The 21469-nt window shown below is 40.8% G+C and overlaps 1 protein-coding gene across 2 annotated transcripts in view; it reads left to right on the plus strand.

Moving 5' to 3' along the window:
- Positions 1-21298, plus strand: part of LOC307097376 (kininogen-1-like) — a gene marked incomplete at its 3' end in the record, with an annotated part of 45007 nt that extends 23709 nt beyond the window's left edge. Inside the window, exons 6-11 of one of the 2 annotated variants that reach the window (XM_079767401.1) lie at positions 8907-8991; positions 9862-10034; positions 15734-15841; positions 15960-16046; positions 19248-19325; positions 21218-21298. In XM_079767401.1, the coding sequence (XP_079623527.1) occupies positions 8907-8991; positions 9862-10034; positions 15734-15841; positions 15960-16046; positions 19248-19325; positions 21218-21298 (612 nt within the window). Of the gene's footprint in view, positions 1-8906; positions 8992-9861; positions 10035-15733; positions 15842-15959; positions 16047-19247; positions 19983-21217 lie in introns of those variants that run through there. The other variant, XM_079767400.1, reaches the window with a different exon arrangement.
- Positions 21299-21469: the final 171 nt, after the last annotated feature.

Consider the following 21469-nt stretch of genomic DNA (forward strand, 5'->3'; position numbering starts at 1 on the left):
TGGAGTGGTGTGCTGTGGATGCCTGTGTGGCTGGAAATGCTCAAAAGTGTTGTCTGGAGTTGTCCGCTGGGGAGGGGGAGGTTGCACTTACTGCTGCCAAGTGGTGCACCTTTGGAGGTGGAGGTCTCACGGTCCGTGGGTCTGTGGGTGGGGCAGAAGAATTTTGGCTAGAGTGGCTGCTGGGTGGCAGGGCAGTTCCAAGGCCTATCTGGTTGGCGGTGATGATGAGTTACTAAAAAAAGGCCATTCTCTCCTTCAAGATAGCTTGGGGTCCATGCCAGAGTCCCACAGTCTGTTGAGTGCCTGCAGTGGTGGTAGTCTCTCCTTGTCCAAGAAAGCCTGGTCTGCCAGCCCTTGCTGCTCCTACGGGGATTTAACTGTCCCTTACTCACTCACACATACACCAAACACATCAACACACTCTCCTTTCATACTCTCACTCACTCACTTCCTCTCCCACACCTCCGTCCTGCCAGCTGCCATCTTCAAGATTGCCAACATGTTCCTTTTGAATTCTTCCACCATTTGCTCAGTAGTCATCTTTTTTCCCCTAGTTTGTCTAGTCAGTATTTTTAAATATAGCTTTTGAACCTATCTTGAAATAATTTTAATGTATCTTTTGAGGTCTCTAAATTGAGGCTTTTTTCAAGAGGATAACCAGATATCTCAACATTCTTCTTTTATACATAAATTTGTGACAACATTAATTCTATAATAGTTTCTTATGAAAAAGCTGTTCTCTACTAATATATTTGTAATGTCATGTTTTATCAGTAGGTTTAAATTTGTGATTTATTATTCTAGTGTTTATAACTTCAAAACTAACCTTAGAATAAGTTTGTAAGAAAAACTTACATTGTCATATAGATTGGAATTGCATTACATTTCTAAATTAATTTAAGGAGCCCTGGCCAGTTTGGCTCAGTGCTCCTTAAATTAATTTCTGAAATCAATGAAAATGTATTTAAATTAATTTAAGAAGAATTGATGTATGTACTATATTTTGTCTTTTCAGTCAAGAACTTGGCATACATCTATACTTAGTCAAGTTTTATTTTAAACTTCTAAAAGTTGTGTGATTTTATTTATATATCCAGAACATTGCTCACTGAAGTTATTTCCAGGTTTTGTAGTGGTGTTTTTTTATTTGTTTATTTTTGGTTATTGCTCTGAAGAAATAAATTTTGTTTTTCATTTTATTTTATTCTTTTTAATATTATTTTTATATAAATGTATCAATTTAGATATATTTACCTTATATTCAGCAAGTGAGCTCTGAGTAACTCTAACAGCTTTGCATTCTTTCTTTTCATTATTCTAAGTGTAAAATAAGATATTATTTTATCTCTACTTTTCCAATGCTTATGTTCTGTACTGTGTCTCAATGAATTGACCAAACTTCCAGAGATATTGCACACATATTTGTGCTTCACTCCTGATTTTATTGGGAAAGCCTCTACAATTTTGTTATCCTATCTAATAAAAGAGTAATATGCAAATTAACCATCACTCTGCTACACCCACAAAACCACGCCCACCAGCCATGCCCACCAGCCAATTAGGAGCGAATATGCAAATAAACCCAACCAAGATGGCTGAGGCCACGGAGAGCAGAAGGGAGGCTTGGGTTTCCCCAGCGATGGAGGAAGCCAAGCTTTCTGCACACCCTGGCCAGCCCAGGCCTCCACTTAAGGCTACAAAGTTTCAATTGTAGAAGATAAATAAACCCCAGATACCAGGGCCTCTGCTTGGGTCGCTAGGGGGAGTGGCCGGCCTGCAAACCACCATTGGACCCTCGCCCAAGCTGCCCCATGACCTAAGGGAACCCCCACCCTGATCCTAGACACACTTCAGGGCAAACCAGCTGGCCCCCACCCATGCACCAGGCCTCTATCCTATCTAATAAAAGAGTAATATGCAGATTGACCATCACTCCAACACACAAGATGGCTGCCCCCATGTGGACACAAGATGGCCAGCACAAGATGGCCAGCAGGGGAGGGCAGTTGGAAGGGACCAGGCCTGCAAGGGATGGCAGTTGGGGGAAATCAAGCCCGCAGGGGAGGGCAGTTAGGGGTGACCAGGCCTGCAGGGAAGGGTGTTTGGGTGGGACCCAGACCTGCAGGGGAGAGCAGTTGGGAGGGGACCAGGCCTGCAGGGGAGGGAAGTTGGGGGCGATGTGGCATGCTGGGAAGGGCAGTTGGGGGGAACCCAGGCCTGCAGGGGAGAGTAGTTGGGGAGGACCAGGCCTGCAGGGGAGGGCAGTTAGGGGCAATCAGGCTGGCAGGGAGCAGTTAGGCATCAATCAGGCTGGCAGGGGAGTGGTTAGGGGGTGATCAGGCTGGTAGGCAGAAGTGTTTAGGGGCAATCAGGAAGGCAGGCAGGCAAGCAATTGGGAGCCAGCAGTCCTGGATTGTGAGAGGGATGTCTGACTGCCCATTTAGGCCTGATCCCACCGGGCCTAAATGGGCAGTTGGACACCCCTCAAGGGGTCCCAGATTGGAGAGGATGCAGGCTGGGCTGAGGGACACCCCTGCCCCTCCATGCAAGAATTTTGTTTACCGGGCCTCTAGTTTATAATATTTGCTATGGGTTCCAGGTAGGCATTCTTGCCATATGAAAGAAGCATCCTTACATTCCTGCTTTTAAAGAAGTTTGTTTTGTTTTTAAATAAGAAATAGGTGTTAACAGACTCATAGATACAGAGAACACACTGACAGGTGTCAGAGGGGAGACAAGTTGTGGGGTTAGGTGAGAAAGTTGAAAGAATTAAACAAAAAAACAAAACCCCAGAAACTCGCAGACACAGATTACCAGAGAGAAAGGGGGTGGGGGAAAGTAGAAGAAGATAAAGGGGGGATAAGTGATGATATAATGAGACTTGACTTTGGGAGGTAAACACACAATGCAATATACAGATGATATTTTATAGAATTGTACACTTGAAACTTATTTAATTAACCAATGTCACCCCAATAAATTTTTTAAATTTAAGACAAAAAAAATTTGTGTTAGAATTTAGCAAATGCTTTAAATATGTATTGAAATGTCATGTTATATATTTCTAATTTAATCTGTTACGTTGTTTTGACAACTTTCCTAATTGTAACTTTCCTAAATGTAGATTCATAAACTCTATTTGCTTAGTATTAATTATTCTTTAAATATGCCTTTGGATTTTATTTATAGTTTAAGAACTTTACATCTTTTTTTTATAAGTGAAAGTGGTTTGACAGTTTTCTGGGTGTGGTTCTGTGTGCATTCTATTTTTTCAGGTTTTGATATCCAGATTATCTATATATATATAAACAGCCAGTGACCACAATGGCCATAACGACTGTAACGATCAAAAGGAGCCATCACTATGATGCCCACTGTGGCCAGCAAACCAGCTTGATCAGGGGGTGGGGCCAGCTGGCCAACCTTGCGGCCCCTCCCCCCTGCCGGCCTGCCCCTGATCTGACTCTCACACAGTGATCAAGACTGGGGTTGGCTGACCAAATGCCCCCTTTCTTCCCTCCAGCCAGCCCCACCCCAATCAGCCCACCCCAACATGATAGACCTACAGATCCTCCCCCTGTCTGGCCCACCCCTGATCTTACCCCCTCACCCTAATAGGGGGCAGGGCTGGCCGACCAACTTCTTGCAGCCCCTCGCCCCAGCTGGCTACACCCCTGATGGGCTTCCACGCCCCCTGATCAGCATTCAGCCCCTCCCCATGGCCAGCCCTGTGCCTGATGGCTCTCCAACTCCAATAAAGGGCAGGGACCGCCAGCCAATCTCCTGCATCCCTGCCCCTCCTGGCCCCACCCCAGATCGGCAAACCCATCCCCATCAGAGGCAGGACCAGCCCACCAACCACACATGGCCCCTCCCCAAGGCCCCTAGCCTCCAATTATCACCCCCACCCCATTCATGTGTGGGGCCCACTGGCAAATCACCGGCTGCCCCTTTCCCCAGTTGGTCCAGCCCTGATCAGGCCCCGATCAGGGCGGGTGAGCCGGCCAACCTCTCACCATCTCCTCCTCCCAACAGGCCCAATCCCAATCCATCCTGGACCCCACCTGTGCATGAATTTGTGTACTGGGCCTCTGGTAGTTTTATAGAATGAATTGGGTATGTGTTACATGCAGTTGAGTCAGCTCTGACTCCTGGTGACCCTATGATGAGTGATGGCCACACTGTCTTGACCTCAACAGCTCTGTTGAGCACCTATAGACTCCTTTCTCTGGCTTCCTTTATGGAGTCAGTCCATGTCATATTTGGTCTTCCTCTTTTCCTGCTGCCTTCTATTTTTCATTTAGGTGGTAGCCACTATTTTTTTGACTTGGGTAGTGTGCCACTATATTCTATATTCAGAAACAGTTTACATAGCAAGGCACTAAATGTTTCTTTAATTTTAAAAATTATTCATCTATAAAACATCTATGTTGTTTGGAGGTGAGAAATGGAATGGAAGTTGAGAGTAATGATAGCCTTCTCTGTTCTTCAGTTACTGGTCCATTCAAATTTGTTCTTGTGTTTAAGTCAGCGTTGGTTATTTATAGTTTTCCAGAAAAGAATCCATTTCATTGGGATTTAAAGTAGCATACACTTCTTCATAATTATTCTCTTATATTTTTAGCTTCTTTTTAAAATTTAATAAATCTTTATTGTTCAGATTATTACAATTGTTTCTCCTTTTTCCCCCCATAGCTCCCCTCCACCCAGTTCCCACCCCACCCTCCCCCGCACTGTCCTCATCCATAGGTGTACAATTTTTGTCCAGTCTCTTCCCATACCCCCAACACCCCTTTCCCCCTGAGAATTATCAATCCACTCCCACTCTATGCCCCTGATTCTATTATATTCACCAGTTTATTTTGTTACTCAGTTTTTAATTCACTTGATTTTTATATTCACTTGTTGATAGATATGTATTTGTTGTTCATAATTTTTATCTTTACCTTTTTCTTCTTCTTCCTTTTCTTAAAGAATACCTTTCAGCATTTCATATAATACTGGTTTGGTGGTGATGAACTCCTTTAGCTTTTTCTTATCTGTGAAGCTCTTTATCCATCCTTCAATTCTGAATGATAACTTTGCTGGGTAGAGTAATCTTGGTTGTAGGTTCTTGCTATTCATCACTTTGAATATTTCTTGCCACTCCCGTCTGGCCACCCATATGATTGTCAGCTGATTTCTGTTGAGAAATCAGCTGACAATCATATGGGTGCTCCCTTGTAGGTAATTCAATGTTTTTCTCTTGCTGCTTTTAATATTCTGTCTTTGCCTTTTGCCCTTGGCATTTTAATTATGGTGTGTCTTGGTGTGGTCCTCTTTGGATTTGGATTCCTTTTGTTTGGGGTTCTCTGTGCTTCCTGGACTTGTAAGTCTATTTCTTTCACTAGGTGGGGGAAGTTTTCAGTCATTATTTCTTCAAGTAGGTTTTCAGTATCTTGCTCACTCTCTTCTTCTGGCACCCCTATAATTCTGATGTTGGTATGCTTGAAGTTGTCCCAGAGGCTTCTTATACTATCTTCAAATTTTGGGATTATTTTTTCTTTTTGCTTTCCCAGTTGAGTGTTTTTGCTTCTTTGTATTTCAAATCTTTAACTTGATTCTTGCATTCCTCTAGTCTGCAGTTGGGTCTCTCTATAATATTTTTTATTTCAGTCAGTGTATGTTTAATTTCTAGTTGGTCCTTTTTCTTATCCTTGAGGGTCTCGTTAAATTTATCAGCCTTTTCTAGGAAATTCTTGAATAACCTTATAACCGTGGTTTTGAACTCTATATCCAGTCGTTTGTTTTCCTCCATTTCTTTCGTTTGTGATCTGTTTCTTTGTCTCTGCATTTTCACTGCTTCCCTGAGTTGGCAGGGTGGCTTTGTGTGCTAGGTTTCCTTATATGGCCCAGTGGGTCGGCCTCCCAGTTATCTGAGGTGGACACGCTTGGTGCACCCCTTTGTGTACAGTGTGTACAGCCTTGTTTGTAGTTAATTCTTGATTGTTGTTGGTGTCACTGGGAGGAATTGACCTTCAGGCCAATTGGCTGTGAGGACCCGCTGTGTCTCTAATGGAAAAACTGCTGTGCTGGAGACCCGCTTATTGGGCAGGTCTTGTTTCAGTGGGGCTTTGGTGCTCACTGAGTCTGCCTCTTGAATATGTCACTTATGGATGTGAGGAGTTGAAATCTGGTGTCATCTTACACTGACCATTAGATACACTAGTTTCTGGATCTCCAATGGGGTGCAGGTCAGCTACTGTCTGAGGCTACCCAGCAAGAGCTAGAGCAAGAACTACAGTTTTCTCCTCTTTGCTTGGGGTTTGGAGGTTTTGGAGCTGTCTGACCAGAGCTGCAGTTTGTTAAGTTAAGCTGCGATAGGGCAGACCATTTATATGCAAAAGCCTCTGTGTGGAGCTTGGGTGGGTTTGTAGATTGTGCAGTGTTGGGTCTCAGGGAGTCACTAGGCTAGGGCGTGGCTAACAGCGATGGCTGCCAGTCAGCCATCTCTGTGTCTCCGTGTTTCCAAGTCCCCGCATCCTGTGCCCCAGCCCAGTAAACAATGATCGCTGGGAGCACCTCTGCAAGAAAGTCACCCTCACTTTCTGTCCCGATTGCAGACAGTCCAGCTTCTCCCCATAGGAGTTTGGGTCCCCAGCGTTTCCCCAGAAACTGGAGTTCAGAGTAATTGGGAGCTTGTCTCCCTTCGGGTTCAAGAAAGCAGCACACCCAGACACCCGCCGCCAGCCTGATTCATGTGCCTCTGTACCTCAGCTTTTCAGTGCTTGTGCATGTCTCAATGCTCTTTTCACTTTCCTTCTAGTTGTAGAACTTCCACTCAGCCAGCTTTCCCATGGTTCTGGGTGATAGACATTTTGTCTTTTAGTTGTAGTTTTGAAATTGTTGTGCAAGGCAGCAGTTTAGGTGTTTACTTAGGCCACCATCTTGGTTTCTCCTATTTTTAGCTTCTTTGTACCTTTTCTATGAGGACTTTATTTTCTGCATTTGATTTTTTTCTTATCCCAAGAATGACCATTTGGATTTATTTCCTATTGATGGTGCTTTCTGTTTTCTAGTTCATCACTTTTGCTTTATTGTTTCCTTTTTTTTTTTTTTTTTTTGCTTAAGGCTATTAATTATTCTTTTCCTTTTTTTAACTTCCTGATGTAAACACACTTCAGTATGAGGTTGTTTTGTTTGTTTCTTGCGTCTCTCTTTTTAAATTATGAAAGCATATAAAGCCATGAGTTTAATTCTAAATGCTGCTCTGTCAACATTATGTAAAATTCTCAGTTTTCTTACTTTGTTTTATATTTTTCCTTATCAAAAGAAGACCCTGACTATTTAGGCAAATGTGTTTAGATTTCCAAGTGGTTAGTTTTTTGTTTATTAATTTAAATGTATTTTTAAAATTATTTTCTTTTGGTGCAGAGATCAAAGAACATGACCTTTATTATTTTGATTTAAAAATTTATTGAGCCTTTTTTGTAATCTAATATAAAAGCAATTAAAAATGTATGTATAATACTTATAAACATCTTATTTAAGTCATACAGATCATATAAAAATATCACCTAAATACGATTTTATTATTTTATTCATTTTTTATGATTTTATTTATTTTTTTATCCATTCGGTCTATCTTAACCCTTTGCACTCACTTGCTTTTTTCTCGATTCCTTTATTCTACTCGGGATTTAATTTTTTAAATTCCCCAGATTTTACAAAGCGCAGCAGTAGAATAAAAAACTGGAGTTTCTTTTCATACAAACTTATTTATTTGTATTTTTTTATATTTCAAGTTATTGATACATTCAAAGAGTAATTTTAATCTCGACATCTTAGTGCAAAAGGTTAAATTTATAGTTGTATATAAAATTTCTCCATGACCATTATTTTAATCTATTTCTCCACATATATATCTAATTTCTGCTTTATGTATTTTAACTTCTAGACTATATCTTTATAAAAATAAAATTATCTTCTTTATTACCATCATGAGTTTTTTTGTTACCTTGAATTTTACTTTGTCCAGTATTAATAATACTCTAGATCCTTTTTCTGTTTATATTTGCTTCATATAGTTTTGATCATCCATTATGTTTAATCTACCTTTACCTTTATATTATAAGATATTATTCTTGAAAATGTAATGCATTATTTTTGTTTTTAACTTAATATGGAAGTCTGTGCCTTTCTCTTTTTAAAAATGTTTTTATTGATTTTTAGAAAGAGAGGATGGGAGAGTGATAGAGAGATAGAAATATCAATGAGAGAGGAACACCATCAATCACCTGCCTCCTGCACACCCCAATCTGGGGATCCAGCCTACAACCTGAGCATGTGCCCTGACCAGGAATCTAAACGTGATCTCTTGATTCCTGGGTTGACACCCAACCACTGAACCACACGGGCTGGTCTGGAATTCTTTATCTTTCTAAAAGAAAAAATTACCAATTTAAATATATTATTTTTTCATATATTTTTATTGATTTCAGAGAGGAAAGGAAAGGGCGAGAGAGATAGAAACATCAATGAGTGAGAGAACCATTGATCAGCTGCCTTCTGCAAACCTCACACTAGGGATCAAGCCTGCAACCTGGGCATATGCCCTGACCAGGAATCGAGCCATGACCTCCTGGTTCATAGGTTGACGCTCAACCACGGAGACATGCTGGCTGGGCTTTATGATTATTATTTCTATACCAAGTATTCCTGTCATCTTATTTCATGTGTTTTTGAAAATACATTTATCATTGTTGATGCTAATACCTAAGTGTTTCTTATTCTCTTTTGCAATGTGATTAGGTTTTGTTTTGTTTTGTTTTCTATGTAAAGTTAAACATCCTATATTTAATGTTACCAGTTGTTTACTTTAAAAGTTCTTAAAAACATTTTTAACTTATTTACTTTTGAAAAACTAGGATACCGGTGAATGTACAGATCTTGCATACATGGATCCTCAGCTAAGAATTGCTTCCTTCTCACAGAAGTGTGAGATTTTACCAGGTATGCAATAATACATGTTTGTGCTCTAGTAGTACATGTTGATCCCAGACAACTGGTGAGGTCTTTTTATAGGAATTGTGCTTTAGGTCCCATGATATAATCAACAACCCTTACAGCTGTACCCGATTTCTGCACAGCTGAGCTGTAGCTGATGCAGTTGGGACTGCTCTGCCAGTGGCCAGAGGGAATATGGTGACAGAAGGAAATATTTATGTTCTTTTTGCAAAGCTGATCTCCAGATGCAATGTCAGCTGGTCTTTCTTGTGAATCAGATGTCACTACATCAGGTGTTACAAATTGGGGAAGCTGTATCTCCTATTTAATCACTCAGAATAAAATCCTTTCAATTAAATACTTTTTTCTCCTGCATGTTATAATGGGGGAAAGTGAGATAGTACAAGTTTATGGTCAAGCCAGTGTTTTTTATACCAAGAGTTGGCTTTTCTCATACTTGGAAGATATTTGCATACATTACACAGTGAGAAGCATCATTGAAGCTTCCTGCTCACCAGAATCAGAGGACTCAAAATTTTCCCACTAGAAAATCATTGCTTTAAATTAAGCGTTGCTTTTTTACACTTTCTTTCAAAAATGCAAAAACTTAGGAACAGTGTAGCGCATTGTTATTGAAGGTGTACTAACTAACACTTCCTGATGGAAGGTTTCACTAAATACTCTTGACTCTGAGGAGAGGAAAAGAGGACAGGCAGTAAGGTGAAGGTCATACAGACAACTTCTACCCACTCACTACTGGCCTTTAGGCTGCACATGGCCCTCTATAAATGAGTGCTGGACAATGTGCAGGAGAGGTACTAGGCTAGACTGCTCCTTCAGAGTACACACTGACTTAAAACTTGATTCTTCTTTCAGGGGAGGATTTTGTATTACCACCTACCAGACTTTGCGTTGGCTGCCCCAAAGAGATACCTGTTGACAGCCCAAGGCTGAAAGAGGCTCTGACTCATTCCATTACAAAGCTTAATGCAGAGAATAATGCAACTTTCTTTTTCAAGGTTGACATTGTGCACAGAGCAACATCACAGGTCTGTAAATTAAGCTACAAAAATAGTGATATTACAATCTATGTGCAAACTGCTTACCAATATTGCCACTGATCTTGGGCTGGGAAATAGTATACCTGGTAAAGGAATTGAATGTCAAGTCTCAACCTCACGACATGCTTGCTATGTGATCTTGGACAAGTGATGTAGAACATAACATTTTCTGTCTGTAAAGGACTGGAGTGAGACTCAAATAAGATAATATATGTAAAGCCTTGGCCGGGTAGCTCAGTTGGTTAGAGCATTGTCCTGATATGCCAAGGTTGCAGGTTCGATCCCCTGTCAGGGCACATACAAGAAGCACCCAGTGAATGCATAAATAAATGGAACACAAAAAGAGATATAATATATGTCAATACATTATCTTCTCGAACTTTAAAGTGTTATATAAATTCTAGCAACCATTATATAATTAATAAAATGTAGGGCAAGGAAAAGTTACTCTTATTCTCTGCCTTTCTAGAGTCGTTTCTTGTTGTAGCATCACTTAGTGTCTTGGGATCAGGCACATGTCAGCCTATCATCACCCAAACTCTCTTCACACTCTCACCTCCATGTCACTTCCCCCCTGCCTAGGTGTCCTTCCGGCCCACAAATGTACCCTAGAGGGCTTCATCTTTCCTTCCATGACCTGTCAATAGATAAGGAGCATCCTGGTCTGGTTGTCAGGAGACCCAATTCTACCAGAGCCCCAGCCCTCATGTCCTGGTTAACCCCGGGCTGTCATTCAGACTCACTCAGTCTTTGTGGCCCCATCTATAAAATGAGTGGCTGGGTGAGAGGAGCCCAAATTTCTTCCAACTCTTAACAGCATATGAGTAATCTATTCATGGGCAGATTCCTATTATAAACCTCAAAACTGGCCTCCCTAAGTGTAAACAAAATAGAATCAACAAAAGTAATCAAAATAGAACCAAACTGTTTCAGCAAAACAACATAATCTGATAGGGGGTGGGGAGAACTTCACTTATAACAATTCATACTTTTGGCTCATTAATTGAATTTCTAGAAATTTAAAATAGAGTCTTTATAGACAATGACACTCATTGCAGATTTAACTATAAAAGAAAACATGGTAAATTGTCAACAATCAACAATATAGAAATGATCAAATAATGTCTGGCATATCCTTAAAATAGAGTATCAAGGAGCAATTTCAAAGCATCTTTATGAGAAGTTCTTGATGTGGGAAATGCCTTGTGTTAAAATATGCAGTGGGGAAAAGAGGCCATAAAATTGACTACACATTCTGTTGTCAGGTGTGTTATAAAAAAGTACAGAAAACAATATTGAAAGGAAACAAATACCTGCAACTATTCACAGTGGTGGCTTTAGGTGATGACACAATGGGCTGTTTATTTTCATCTTCTAATTTCCTATATTAGTTTCACTACGGCAAGGGAAACCTAACCAAATGGTATTAAAATAAGTCAAAACTGACACTGCTCTCTCTCCTACTCAGGCACTTTTTTCTGGCCCTGACACCACAACCTTTCTTCCCCATTTCATGCACACATGACCCATGTTAGTGGTGTACTTACATGGCACACCAATCCATGCTATTCTTTTTTTTTTAATTTAAAATTTTTATGATTTAAAGTATTTCATATGTCTCCATTTCCCCCTCATTACCCTCTCCCTGGCCATTCTAACCCCCAGAACATGCCCTCAACCCCCCCCCCCCCTACTGTTTGTGTCCATTGGTTATGCTTATATGCAAACATACAGGTCCTTTGATTAATCTCTAACCCTCCAGTGCCCTGCCTTCCCTTTGAGGTCGGACAGTCTGTTCAATTCTTCTATGTCCCTGGATCTATTTTTGCTCATCAGTTTATGTTGTTCCTTATATTCCACAAATGAGTGAGATCTTGTGATCTTTATATTTCTTCGACTGGCTTATTTTGCTTAGCATAATGTTCTCTAGGTTCATCCATGCTGTTGCAAATGGTAAGAGTTCCTTCTTTTGTACAGCAGCGTAGTATTCCATTGCATAGATATACCACATTTTTAATCCACTCATCTGCTCATGGGCACTTAGGCTGTTTTTAAATCTTAGTTTTTATAAATTGTGTTGCTATGAACATAGGGGTGCATATATCCCTTTTTTTAGAAATTTATTTAATTTTAAAAGTATTACATATGTCCCCTTCCCCCCCCCATTAACATCTCCCTGGCTATTCCCACCCCCCAGCATATGCCCTCACCCCGCTAGTGTCTGTGACCATGGGTTATGCTTATAGGCTTGCATATAAGTCCTTTGGTTGTTCCCTTACCCACCCACATCCCCCAATGCTATTCTTGTGTTTGTCAGCTTTTCTTCTCACTTCATATTTCTGCTTTCTTGTGAAACTCCCTTATTCTTGATGCAGAAATACCTTCTACGCCTGCATCAAGAATATCAGTGGTTTGCTGTCAGGAGAGAACCACTCATTTTATACATGACTAGCTAGTCTTCAGAGTACTTGCAGTTCTCTGTAAATTAACGAATCAACATCCTAGCATTGTGTGTATTTGTTTATGCCAAGGATGCCAGGGGAACAATAGGTAATGCTGTTAATTGAAGGGAACTGACATTCCTTCACTTGCCAAGTCAATTTGAAATATGGTGAGAATCTCAGACTTACTTACAAAAGATGAATCTTTACTGGCTTTTACATTTAAAGAGAACAATTTGGCTGTTCTTACATAGTTATTCAAGGAGGCCCTGCTGGAAGCAGCCGAGTTACTGGAAATCCATTTACCATTTGATGATTTTGCCAAATACCAATTTTTGCCAAAGATTTATTTTACAAATTAGGTCTTGCCTTGGCTTTGCATATTTAGTCCTATTTGGATGTATGTCCATTTCAGGCTGGTTTCAGATGCCAAATATTTCTTAAATTCTCTGTTTGCACATGTGAATGATGTGATTTCTGTCATAGGCCGTTTCTTTTGCCCTGCCTCTGCCGCCGCTGTCCCCACTGTTGTCCATTTTCCTCCCTGTCTTTGCTCAGATGAATATACTTCAAGGATCTGTGTGTGCACATTCAAGAATTTTTCCTTTAACAAAGTACTAGAAATGTCAAGGTGTATGTATATGTCTAAGACTTCTGATGCCAATTGCCAAACCATTTGCAATTATGCCAATTTACATTCATACCACCTGGCTATAGGACCTTGATCATCTTGCTTTGAGTTCTAGTCCTACCAACAGTGACTGAGGCTGCATGCTTCCCACACGTGGCCAATACCAGCTATCACCACTGTTGTTTTTTTAATCTTTGCCAACATATGGAAGATTAAAAGTGCTGTTGTGTTGTTGGTTGTTTTTTTTTTTTTTTAATCTTTGGTTATTAGTGAAGATAGTCATTTGTTTCTGGCTTAATGACCATTTTAACTTCTTTTCTGAAATACTTGTTCATGTCTTTTGTTCATTTTTTCATGTTGGGCTTTACATGCATAAGAATATTAATCTTATACCATATTTTCCCCAGCTTTTATTTTTTTTACTTTGCTTGCTGTGATTTTTGAGAATCAGTTGTCCTTTCTGTCTGAACAAATTTAGACATTTTTTCTCCATTTAGATATTCTTCCTCTGCTTTTCACTTAAGAAAGGCCTTCTTTGTCCTGAGACCTGATGGATACATATTTATATCTTCTGAGTTTATTTTATTAATTTAAATTGTTAATACATTTGGAATTTATTTTGCTATATGGTTATCTCCACATTAAAAACAAAGGTTGAGCAGGATGGGTTTGAGCAGGGAAGACTTTTGATTAGAATGACACCTGATAATAATGGCAATATAGATGCCATCTTGAGGCCCTCAAATGGAAGATTTACATCTATTTAATTCCTTCTGCTTGACCCTGAATAGAGTAGAGCTATCAGTTGTGGTTTGTGTCACATATTGTCAAGTTTCTTAGGCAACATTACTTTAATTAACATTATTGTTACAGAAAATTAGATTAAGATATATTCTGAAATGAGCAAGAAAACTATGATCACCAAAAATATAGACCCTAAAACCCTTTTAGAACCTTCCTCCCCATTTACACCTATACCTGGAGTCTTAAAAGTTAAGTACCAATTTTTTCTTAAAAATTTAACCATGTTTACCAAGCAGAACAATGCCAGGAAAAGTAGAAGTGGGGCTTAGTTCTTCCTATGACTGTTCTCCTGCTCTCTTCCTCCTGCCACACGTTTTCCATGCTTTTAAAAAACACAGAGCTAGGGAAGACTGTTGTGGTTTGCTTTTTCAAATGAGATTATACTATCACCCTGTGACTTCATTTATTTTATTTCTTAATACGCTTTTATTGATTTTAGAGAGAGAAGAAGGGAGAAGGAGAGAGAATCATCAATCCTTTGTCTCGTGCATACCCTCCCCCTACCCCCCCTACACCCCTCCTGACCCCCTCCCGCCCTCCACTTGGGAATTAAAGCCACAATTCAGGCATGTGCCCTGACAGAGAATCAAACAGGACCTTTTGGTGCATGGGGTGACATTCAATGGACTGAGCCACACCGACCAGGGCTGTGACTTTATTTTTAAAAATAATAGTCATCTCTCCCGGTCAATTGATATATTCATGTATTCTTTTACACACACACACACACACACACACACACACAGACACACACAGACACACACACACACACACACACACACACACACACACACACATTTAGATCCTAGAATTAAGTACTGAATAACTTGGACTAGAAATTGGGCCATAAAAACTAACTTTTTAACATACAATTTAAAGTCATTTTTACCAAGTATATTTTTAAAGTTTTAGATGTAAGATATGGCATTTTTAAAATGAATTTTAAAAAGCTATATGTTCAATTTTATTGAAGTCAGTGGATTTTTAAAAAGCATGAGTTTAATTCTTAAATAAATAAATTGTGCCTCTTTTATATAAATAAATAAATAAATTGGGCCACAAAATATTCATTGTGGACACAGCATTGTATAAAGAATAAAAATGTTGCTACAGTACTGGCCAGTGTGGCTCAGTTGGTTGAACATCGTCTTGAGCACCAAAAGTTTGTGGATTCAATTCCCAGTAAGGGCACATGCACAGGCTTGATCCCAAGTAAGGGGCATAAAGGAGGCAGCTGATCGATGTTTCTCTCTCTCCCTCTTCCTTCCTCTTCCTCTAAAAAAAAATCCACTTTAAAAAAACTATTGATAGAGATTAAAATGATTTCTTAATGTAAAACAATTAAGAGAGGCAAACTGAAAAATCCAAAGAATTTTCCAAATCACAGAATTTAACCCATAATTTCTGTAGTGACACTAACTCGGTATTTCTCTGATTCAAGACTTGGCAGGACAATAAGGCATACTTAAAGAAAATGTTTAAGTTTTTCTCCCTACTCTTCTTAGTTTCTATTACAACTTGAGTGCTTGAATGTTGTTGAATAAGAAAACTCAGAAAAGTATAAAAATAAAAAATTGTAGCCTTGTTTCCTTTTATAGAAAAGGAAAGAAGACCAACAAACAGCTAAATATTTTACACATGTGTACAAAAATTTAGCTGTTAAACATTTGTACTTTTATTTGTATACTTATCATTTGATCAGTGTATAATTAAAATTTTAATATTCTCTCCTAAGATGCCTTAAGGTAAAAACATATAATTTATTATATAATATTAATTAAGGTTCTACTTTGGGCTAATTAATTTTCCAGGTGGTGGCTGGAACAAAATATTTTATTGAGTTCACGGCCAGGGAAACCACATGTTCCAAGGAAAGTAATAAAGAGTTGACCGAAAGTTGCGAGATCAATAAACTTGGAGTGAGTAGTCATGCAACTCTCTGCTTATTCCCTGGAAATCTATTTGATAGTTTATACTTGTCTAAGTATTTCATGAATAACACTGTTCTCTCTTTTGGCTTTTTTTTTTCACGGATAGGAAATTCTAAAATGCACTGCTGATGTAATTGTGGTACCTTGGGAGAATAGAATTTACCCTACTGTCAAATGTCAACCACAAGGAAAGGTATGATTCTAATTTGTCATCTAGTGTAAATTTTGCTCATTCTGCAAAGTCCTATTTGGGGGTTGAAAATGAACCACTATTTAAATGAATTGGGGGACTATCTTTTTAGAATGGAGAGAACTCTCACATTTCTGTACTGAACTCTCTTTTTTTATGACTTGAAAGGAAAACAACACCCAGTACCCTTAATCACTTCTCACCCAATGTCAGTGTCCTAGCCCTCAGGAGGCTCTCTCTTAAAGAAGGGCAGCCCCTGCTGGGCAGAGCCAATACCAGCTCTGCAGATTTAAGCTGTGCTTGAGATGCTTCACTGGCATCTGCCTCCATCCAAGGGACTTGGGAGAAATGCAGATCTCTGACCCCACTCCACATCGACTGAATCCAAATGTGCAGTTTAACATGGTCCCCAGGGTTTCATACCCACATTCAAGTGTGAGAAGCATTAGTTTGTATCATCTTTTCCAATTCTTAAGAAAACCTTGGGAGGTAAGTAAGACTTTTCCCATTGTCAAGGATGTGACACTAAAAATTATAAAGATGCTGAGATCCTGGAGTGGATAATTACATGATCAAGTGCTTCCTCTGTCCCAGCCACTATACTGAGGACATCACACATATTTTCCTCTTGACAACTTCATGAGGAGGTGCTGTTATTCCTAATTTAGAGATGAGAAAAGTGAAGCTAGTGGTGCATGGATGCAAGTGTAGGTCAAATCAGAGTCAACCGAATTCACATGATGCTAACAACTAGGTTCTGGCTTATTTGACTCCAAAGACCATGCTCTTTGCACCACTGAACACTGCCTCCAGCATACTGTTCTCACCAGTAGTGAAATGCAGGTAGAAATCATCCACATCTTCAATGAGAGTTGCCTCTTGTCTTTTTTGTTTCTGATTTAGATTTTTGCCCTGTATACGCATATATGTAGTCTAACACAGACATTGCACAAAGGCTGAATTTCAAGCTTGTGAACATGTCCTAATGTTTTTCAGCCCAACAAAGTAATTGTGGACATATGCTGCATATATATTCAGTCAATAAAGCCATTTAGGGTCTTTTGCTATAAAAACTGTAATTGTACTTATAGAAATAGTATCCTATATAATAATCCTATATAATAAAGAGGTAATATGCAAATTGATTATCACACCCTCACACAAGATTGCCGCCCCCATGTGGTCACAAGATGACTGCCACAAGATGGCCAGCAGGGGAGGGCAGTTGTGGGCAATGAGGCCAACAGGAAAGGGCAGTTAGGGGTGACCAGGCCTTCAGGGGTGGGCAGTTGGGGGTGATCAGGTCAGCAGGGGAGGTAGTTGGGGGCAACCAGCCTGCAGGGGAGGGCAGTTAGGGGAGACCAGTTCAGCAGAGGAGGGCAGTTGGGGGGATCAGGCCTGCAGGGGAGGGCAGTTGTGGGTGAATAGGCTGGCAGGGGAGGGCAGGTAGGGGCAATCAGGCCAGCAGGGGAGCAGTTAGGCATCAATCAGGCTGTCAGGAGAGTGGTTAGGCAGTGATCAGACTGGCAGGCAGGAGCGGTTAGGGGCAATCAGGCAGGAAGGCAGGTGAATGGTTGGGAGCCAGCAGTCCCAGACTGTGAGAGGGATGTCCCACTGCCAGTTTTGGGCCCATCCCACAGGGATCAGGCCTAAACCTTCAGTCGGACATCCCCCGAGGGGTCCCAGATTCGAGAGGGTGCAGGCTGGGATGAGACACCCCCCCCCCCGTGCACAAATTTTGTGCACCAGGCCTCTAGTCTATATAATCAAGAGGTAATATGCAATTGGTCCTAACGGTGTGACAGTAATGACCAATTTACATATGGGCAGACCAGTAGGAGGCTGTGCGTGCAGCAGTGGGACTTTCTCTGCCCGGCCATGACGCAGACTCCCTGGGAAGGTTGGGACCCCTTGTTTTGGAGCCAGAGGCAAGTGTGAAAAACTGAGGCTTCACCAGGGCCTCGCCTGCCCCTGCACCCCTGCACCCCCCTCAGTGGGTGGCAGGCCCCCGTTGGTGAGAGGATTGGTCAGTCTGGTGCTCTCGGGGCCCCGATCTGGGGGTTCTGCCCCACAACAGGAGAGGGCACTGGGCTGAGCTGTGGCCTGCTCCAGGGTAATGGCTTCTCGCTCATTGAGCGAAATCTGGGCGGAACGTGGGATAGAAGCAAAAAACCCCACTCCACTTAGCCTCAGGTAGCTTGGAACCTTTGGAGCAGTGTCTCAGATGCTTCAGGAAATGGGGCGCATGGGCCACCTCACTTCTCTGCACCTGGCACTGGTAGGGGGAAGTGAGGCTGCGTACCCCACCCGGCGCTGGAGTCCTCTTTTTCTCCCGGGTGCATGTGTCAGACAAACACCCCCATGCATCAAGGAGGATGAAGAAGGATGATGGAACAGAAGTAGGGAATAAGGAAGAAAGAAAAGTTTATAAATGATGAGTCAGTAGGAAAAAGTGTTACATAAAGGGAAGAGAAAAATTGTGTGAGAGGGAGAAGCCAATAAAAAAGTCAAATACAATTGTGTGTGAAGGGGAAAATTTTTTAAAAAAAGTTAATAGGGGTGACCAGGCCAGCAGGAGAGGGCAGTTGGGGTGACCAGGCCAGCAGGGGAGGGCAGTTAGGGGGATCAGACAGGCAGGGGAGGGCAGTTAAGGGGGATCAGGCTGGCAGAGGAGGGCAGTTAGGTAGATCAAGCAGGTAGGCAGAGTGGTTAGGGCAGGCAGGCAGGTGAGAGGTTAGGAGCCAGAGGTCCCAGATTGCTAGAGGGATGTCCAACTGCCAGTTTAGGCCTGACCCTACTGGCACTTGGACATTCCCCAAGGGCTTCCAGATTGGAGAGGGTGCAGGTCGGGCTGAAGAACTCCCCCCACTCCCGGTGCACAAATTTTGTACACCGGGCCTCTAGTCAATTAATAAATAATGTGCCATGGTATTATGTAGTTCAACCTCCCAATTTTTCCAGATGAAGAAAAACCTCTCCAGTTTAGAGGAGTATTATTAAGAAATACCTACAAATTATAAAATCAATCAAAAGAGGAAAAGATATTCATTCTCATCCTTCTGCAATATTAACATAGCATTTAAAACCTGGCTAAAGACTTGCTCCATTGTAAACCAAGATAGCATTGTCAGATCTCAGTCCTTCTTTCTTCATTGATAGTGTGGTTTCCACAGTAATGCATTCTTCTTAATATTTCCTGTTTAGACCACATTGATGAAAAGACCTCCAGGTTTTTCACCTTTCCGATCAGTACAAATGGCGGAAACAAAAGAAGGAACAACTGTAAGTCCACCCCACACTTCCATGGCACCTGTACAAGATGAAGAGCAGGATTCAGAAAAAGAACAAGGACCCACTCGTGATCATGGCTGGGGCCATGAAAAGCAAATAAAACATGGCCTTGGCCATGGCCATAAACATGAGCATGACCAAGGCCATGGACACCAAAAGGGACATGGTCTTGCCCATGGACATCAATGGGAACATGGCCAAGCACATAGACATAAATATGAGCATGGTCATGGCCATGAAAAACATAAAAATAAAGGAAAACAGAATGGAAAGCACAATGATTGGAGAACAAGTTCTTCTGAAGATAGTACTATATCTGCACAGACACAGGAGAAGACAGAAGGGCCAACATCCCTCCCCTCCCTAGCCCAGTCAGGTGTAGCAGTTGACTTTCCTGAATTTGCGGACTTAGATCTCATTTCAGCTACCATGACTAATACACCATCAACTCCCACAGAGAATGATGATTCTTGGATCCCTGAAATTCAGATAGAGCCAAATAGCCTTTCATTTAACCTGATATCTGATTTCCCAGAAACAACTTCCCCCAAGTGTCCTGGACGCCCGTGGAAGCCAGTTAATGGAATGAATCCAACTGTGGAAACAAAAGAATTTCATGATTTTGATCTCTCTGATGCTCTTTATTAATGTATGCAGCCATGAGTGTTTCTTTAATACTTCCTCATCCCCTCTCACCATTATCCACATACCCTGGTATAATGCACCAAAAACCATGAAGCTTCAAAACAGCCTAGAGAGAAATGGTGAGGCTCCCAATGGGGACACCGTCAATTTCTATGGACAAGACAAAACTGTGTGCAGGATTCTAAATTCTTTCTGAATCTTCCTCACGAGTTTTCTTAACTAGCACAGAAAATGGACAAACAAAATTGTCCTACTGCAATTTGCTTTTCTAATAACAAATATGCACCTTAGAATGGATGTCATCAACTTTCATTACAAAGATTCTTGCCATTCTGAATAAACGGTGGCATCTGGTCTCTGAACACATGTGAAAATAAGGAAAGTCAAGAGACTGAATGCTGAACTTATTAATAGGGCAAAAATAATAATAAAAGCCACCAGAGGTCAAAGAGGGACAACAAGAAAGACAGACTGGCCAAAGGGAGGACAGGGGGAAGTAAACTAATTGACTTTCTGTTTCCAAAACGGGCTAGTTATATCAAATAGTTACTCCCACTTCACAAACCTCTTCTCCTAATTCTCTTTCTGAGACAGAGTGTTTTTCAGAAGTCAGCAATTTCTATTTACTCATTAACTACTCTTTGCAAAAAGGCTTTGAAATAGGAGTTTTCTGTTTGTCTATTTATTGCTGAGGCTAGAATGATCAATCCTTAGTTTTCAGCAGCTCTGAGTTTAATGATAACAGAAAGCAGGAGTAGTGACATAGAAGGAAATCTTTTTTTATAATTGACAAGGGAATATCAAAGATGTAATGCAAAATTTATTCAGAAATTTTATGACGAAATGCCTCTCTAGCCACCCTTTATCATCAAATCATCTTTTTGCTACGGTATTGAAGAGCGCTGATTTTTACAAAAAAATAAGGACAATATGATTGTCTTTAATTGCTTCTAATGTGAGGGAAGCACGCATTTCATAATCCTTGCTGTGTTCTGCCTAGGGAAACAGGACAGGGCTTTAAACAGCTACAGTCCCTGGTGGCTGCATGTGGCACTGCTACTTCAAGTTATTGGATGCATTTGAGCCTCTAAATTTTTATTCCATTTCAAATATTATCTGTACTTTTCAATAAAGAACCAATGATGTCAGAAAAAAAGTCTCATCTTGTCAACTGGTGGCTTCACTCTTTTCTTATTAAATGATAACATAATGTTAACAGTATTTTACTATACTTACAGAAGCAACTAAGGTCCTGCGTGTACGAGGGCCGACCTCAGGAGGCAGGGACAGAGCCAACATCTGAGAGTGAGGTCTCTTGACCAGTGGGCAGAATCTCCATGCCTGGCCCAATAGCCCCAGCAAACTGTAAGCAGCCCTGAATGGAAAGACAAGAAGATGGGATAGAATGTCAATAGAGAAGAATGCCATTTTATCAGTCTGTTTCTGGGTGCAATAAAGTCTGATCTTAATGTTCTCACTCCTGGTTTATT

The sequence above is a fragment of the Cnephaeus nilssonii genome (assembly GCF_951640355.1).
Source record: "Cnephaeus nilssonii genome assembly, chromosome: 3".
Taxonomy (NCBI): Eukaryota; Metazoa; Chordata; class Mammalia; order Chiroptera; family Vespertilionidae; genus Cnephaeus; species Cnephaeus nilssonii.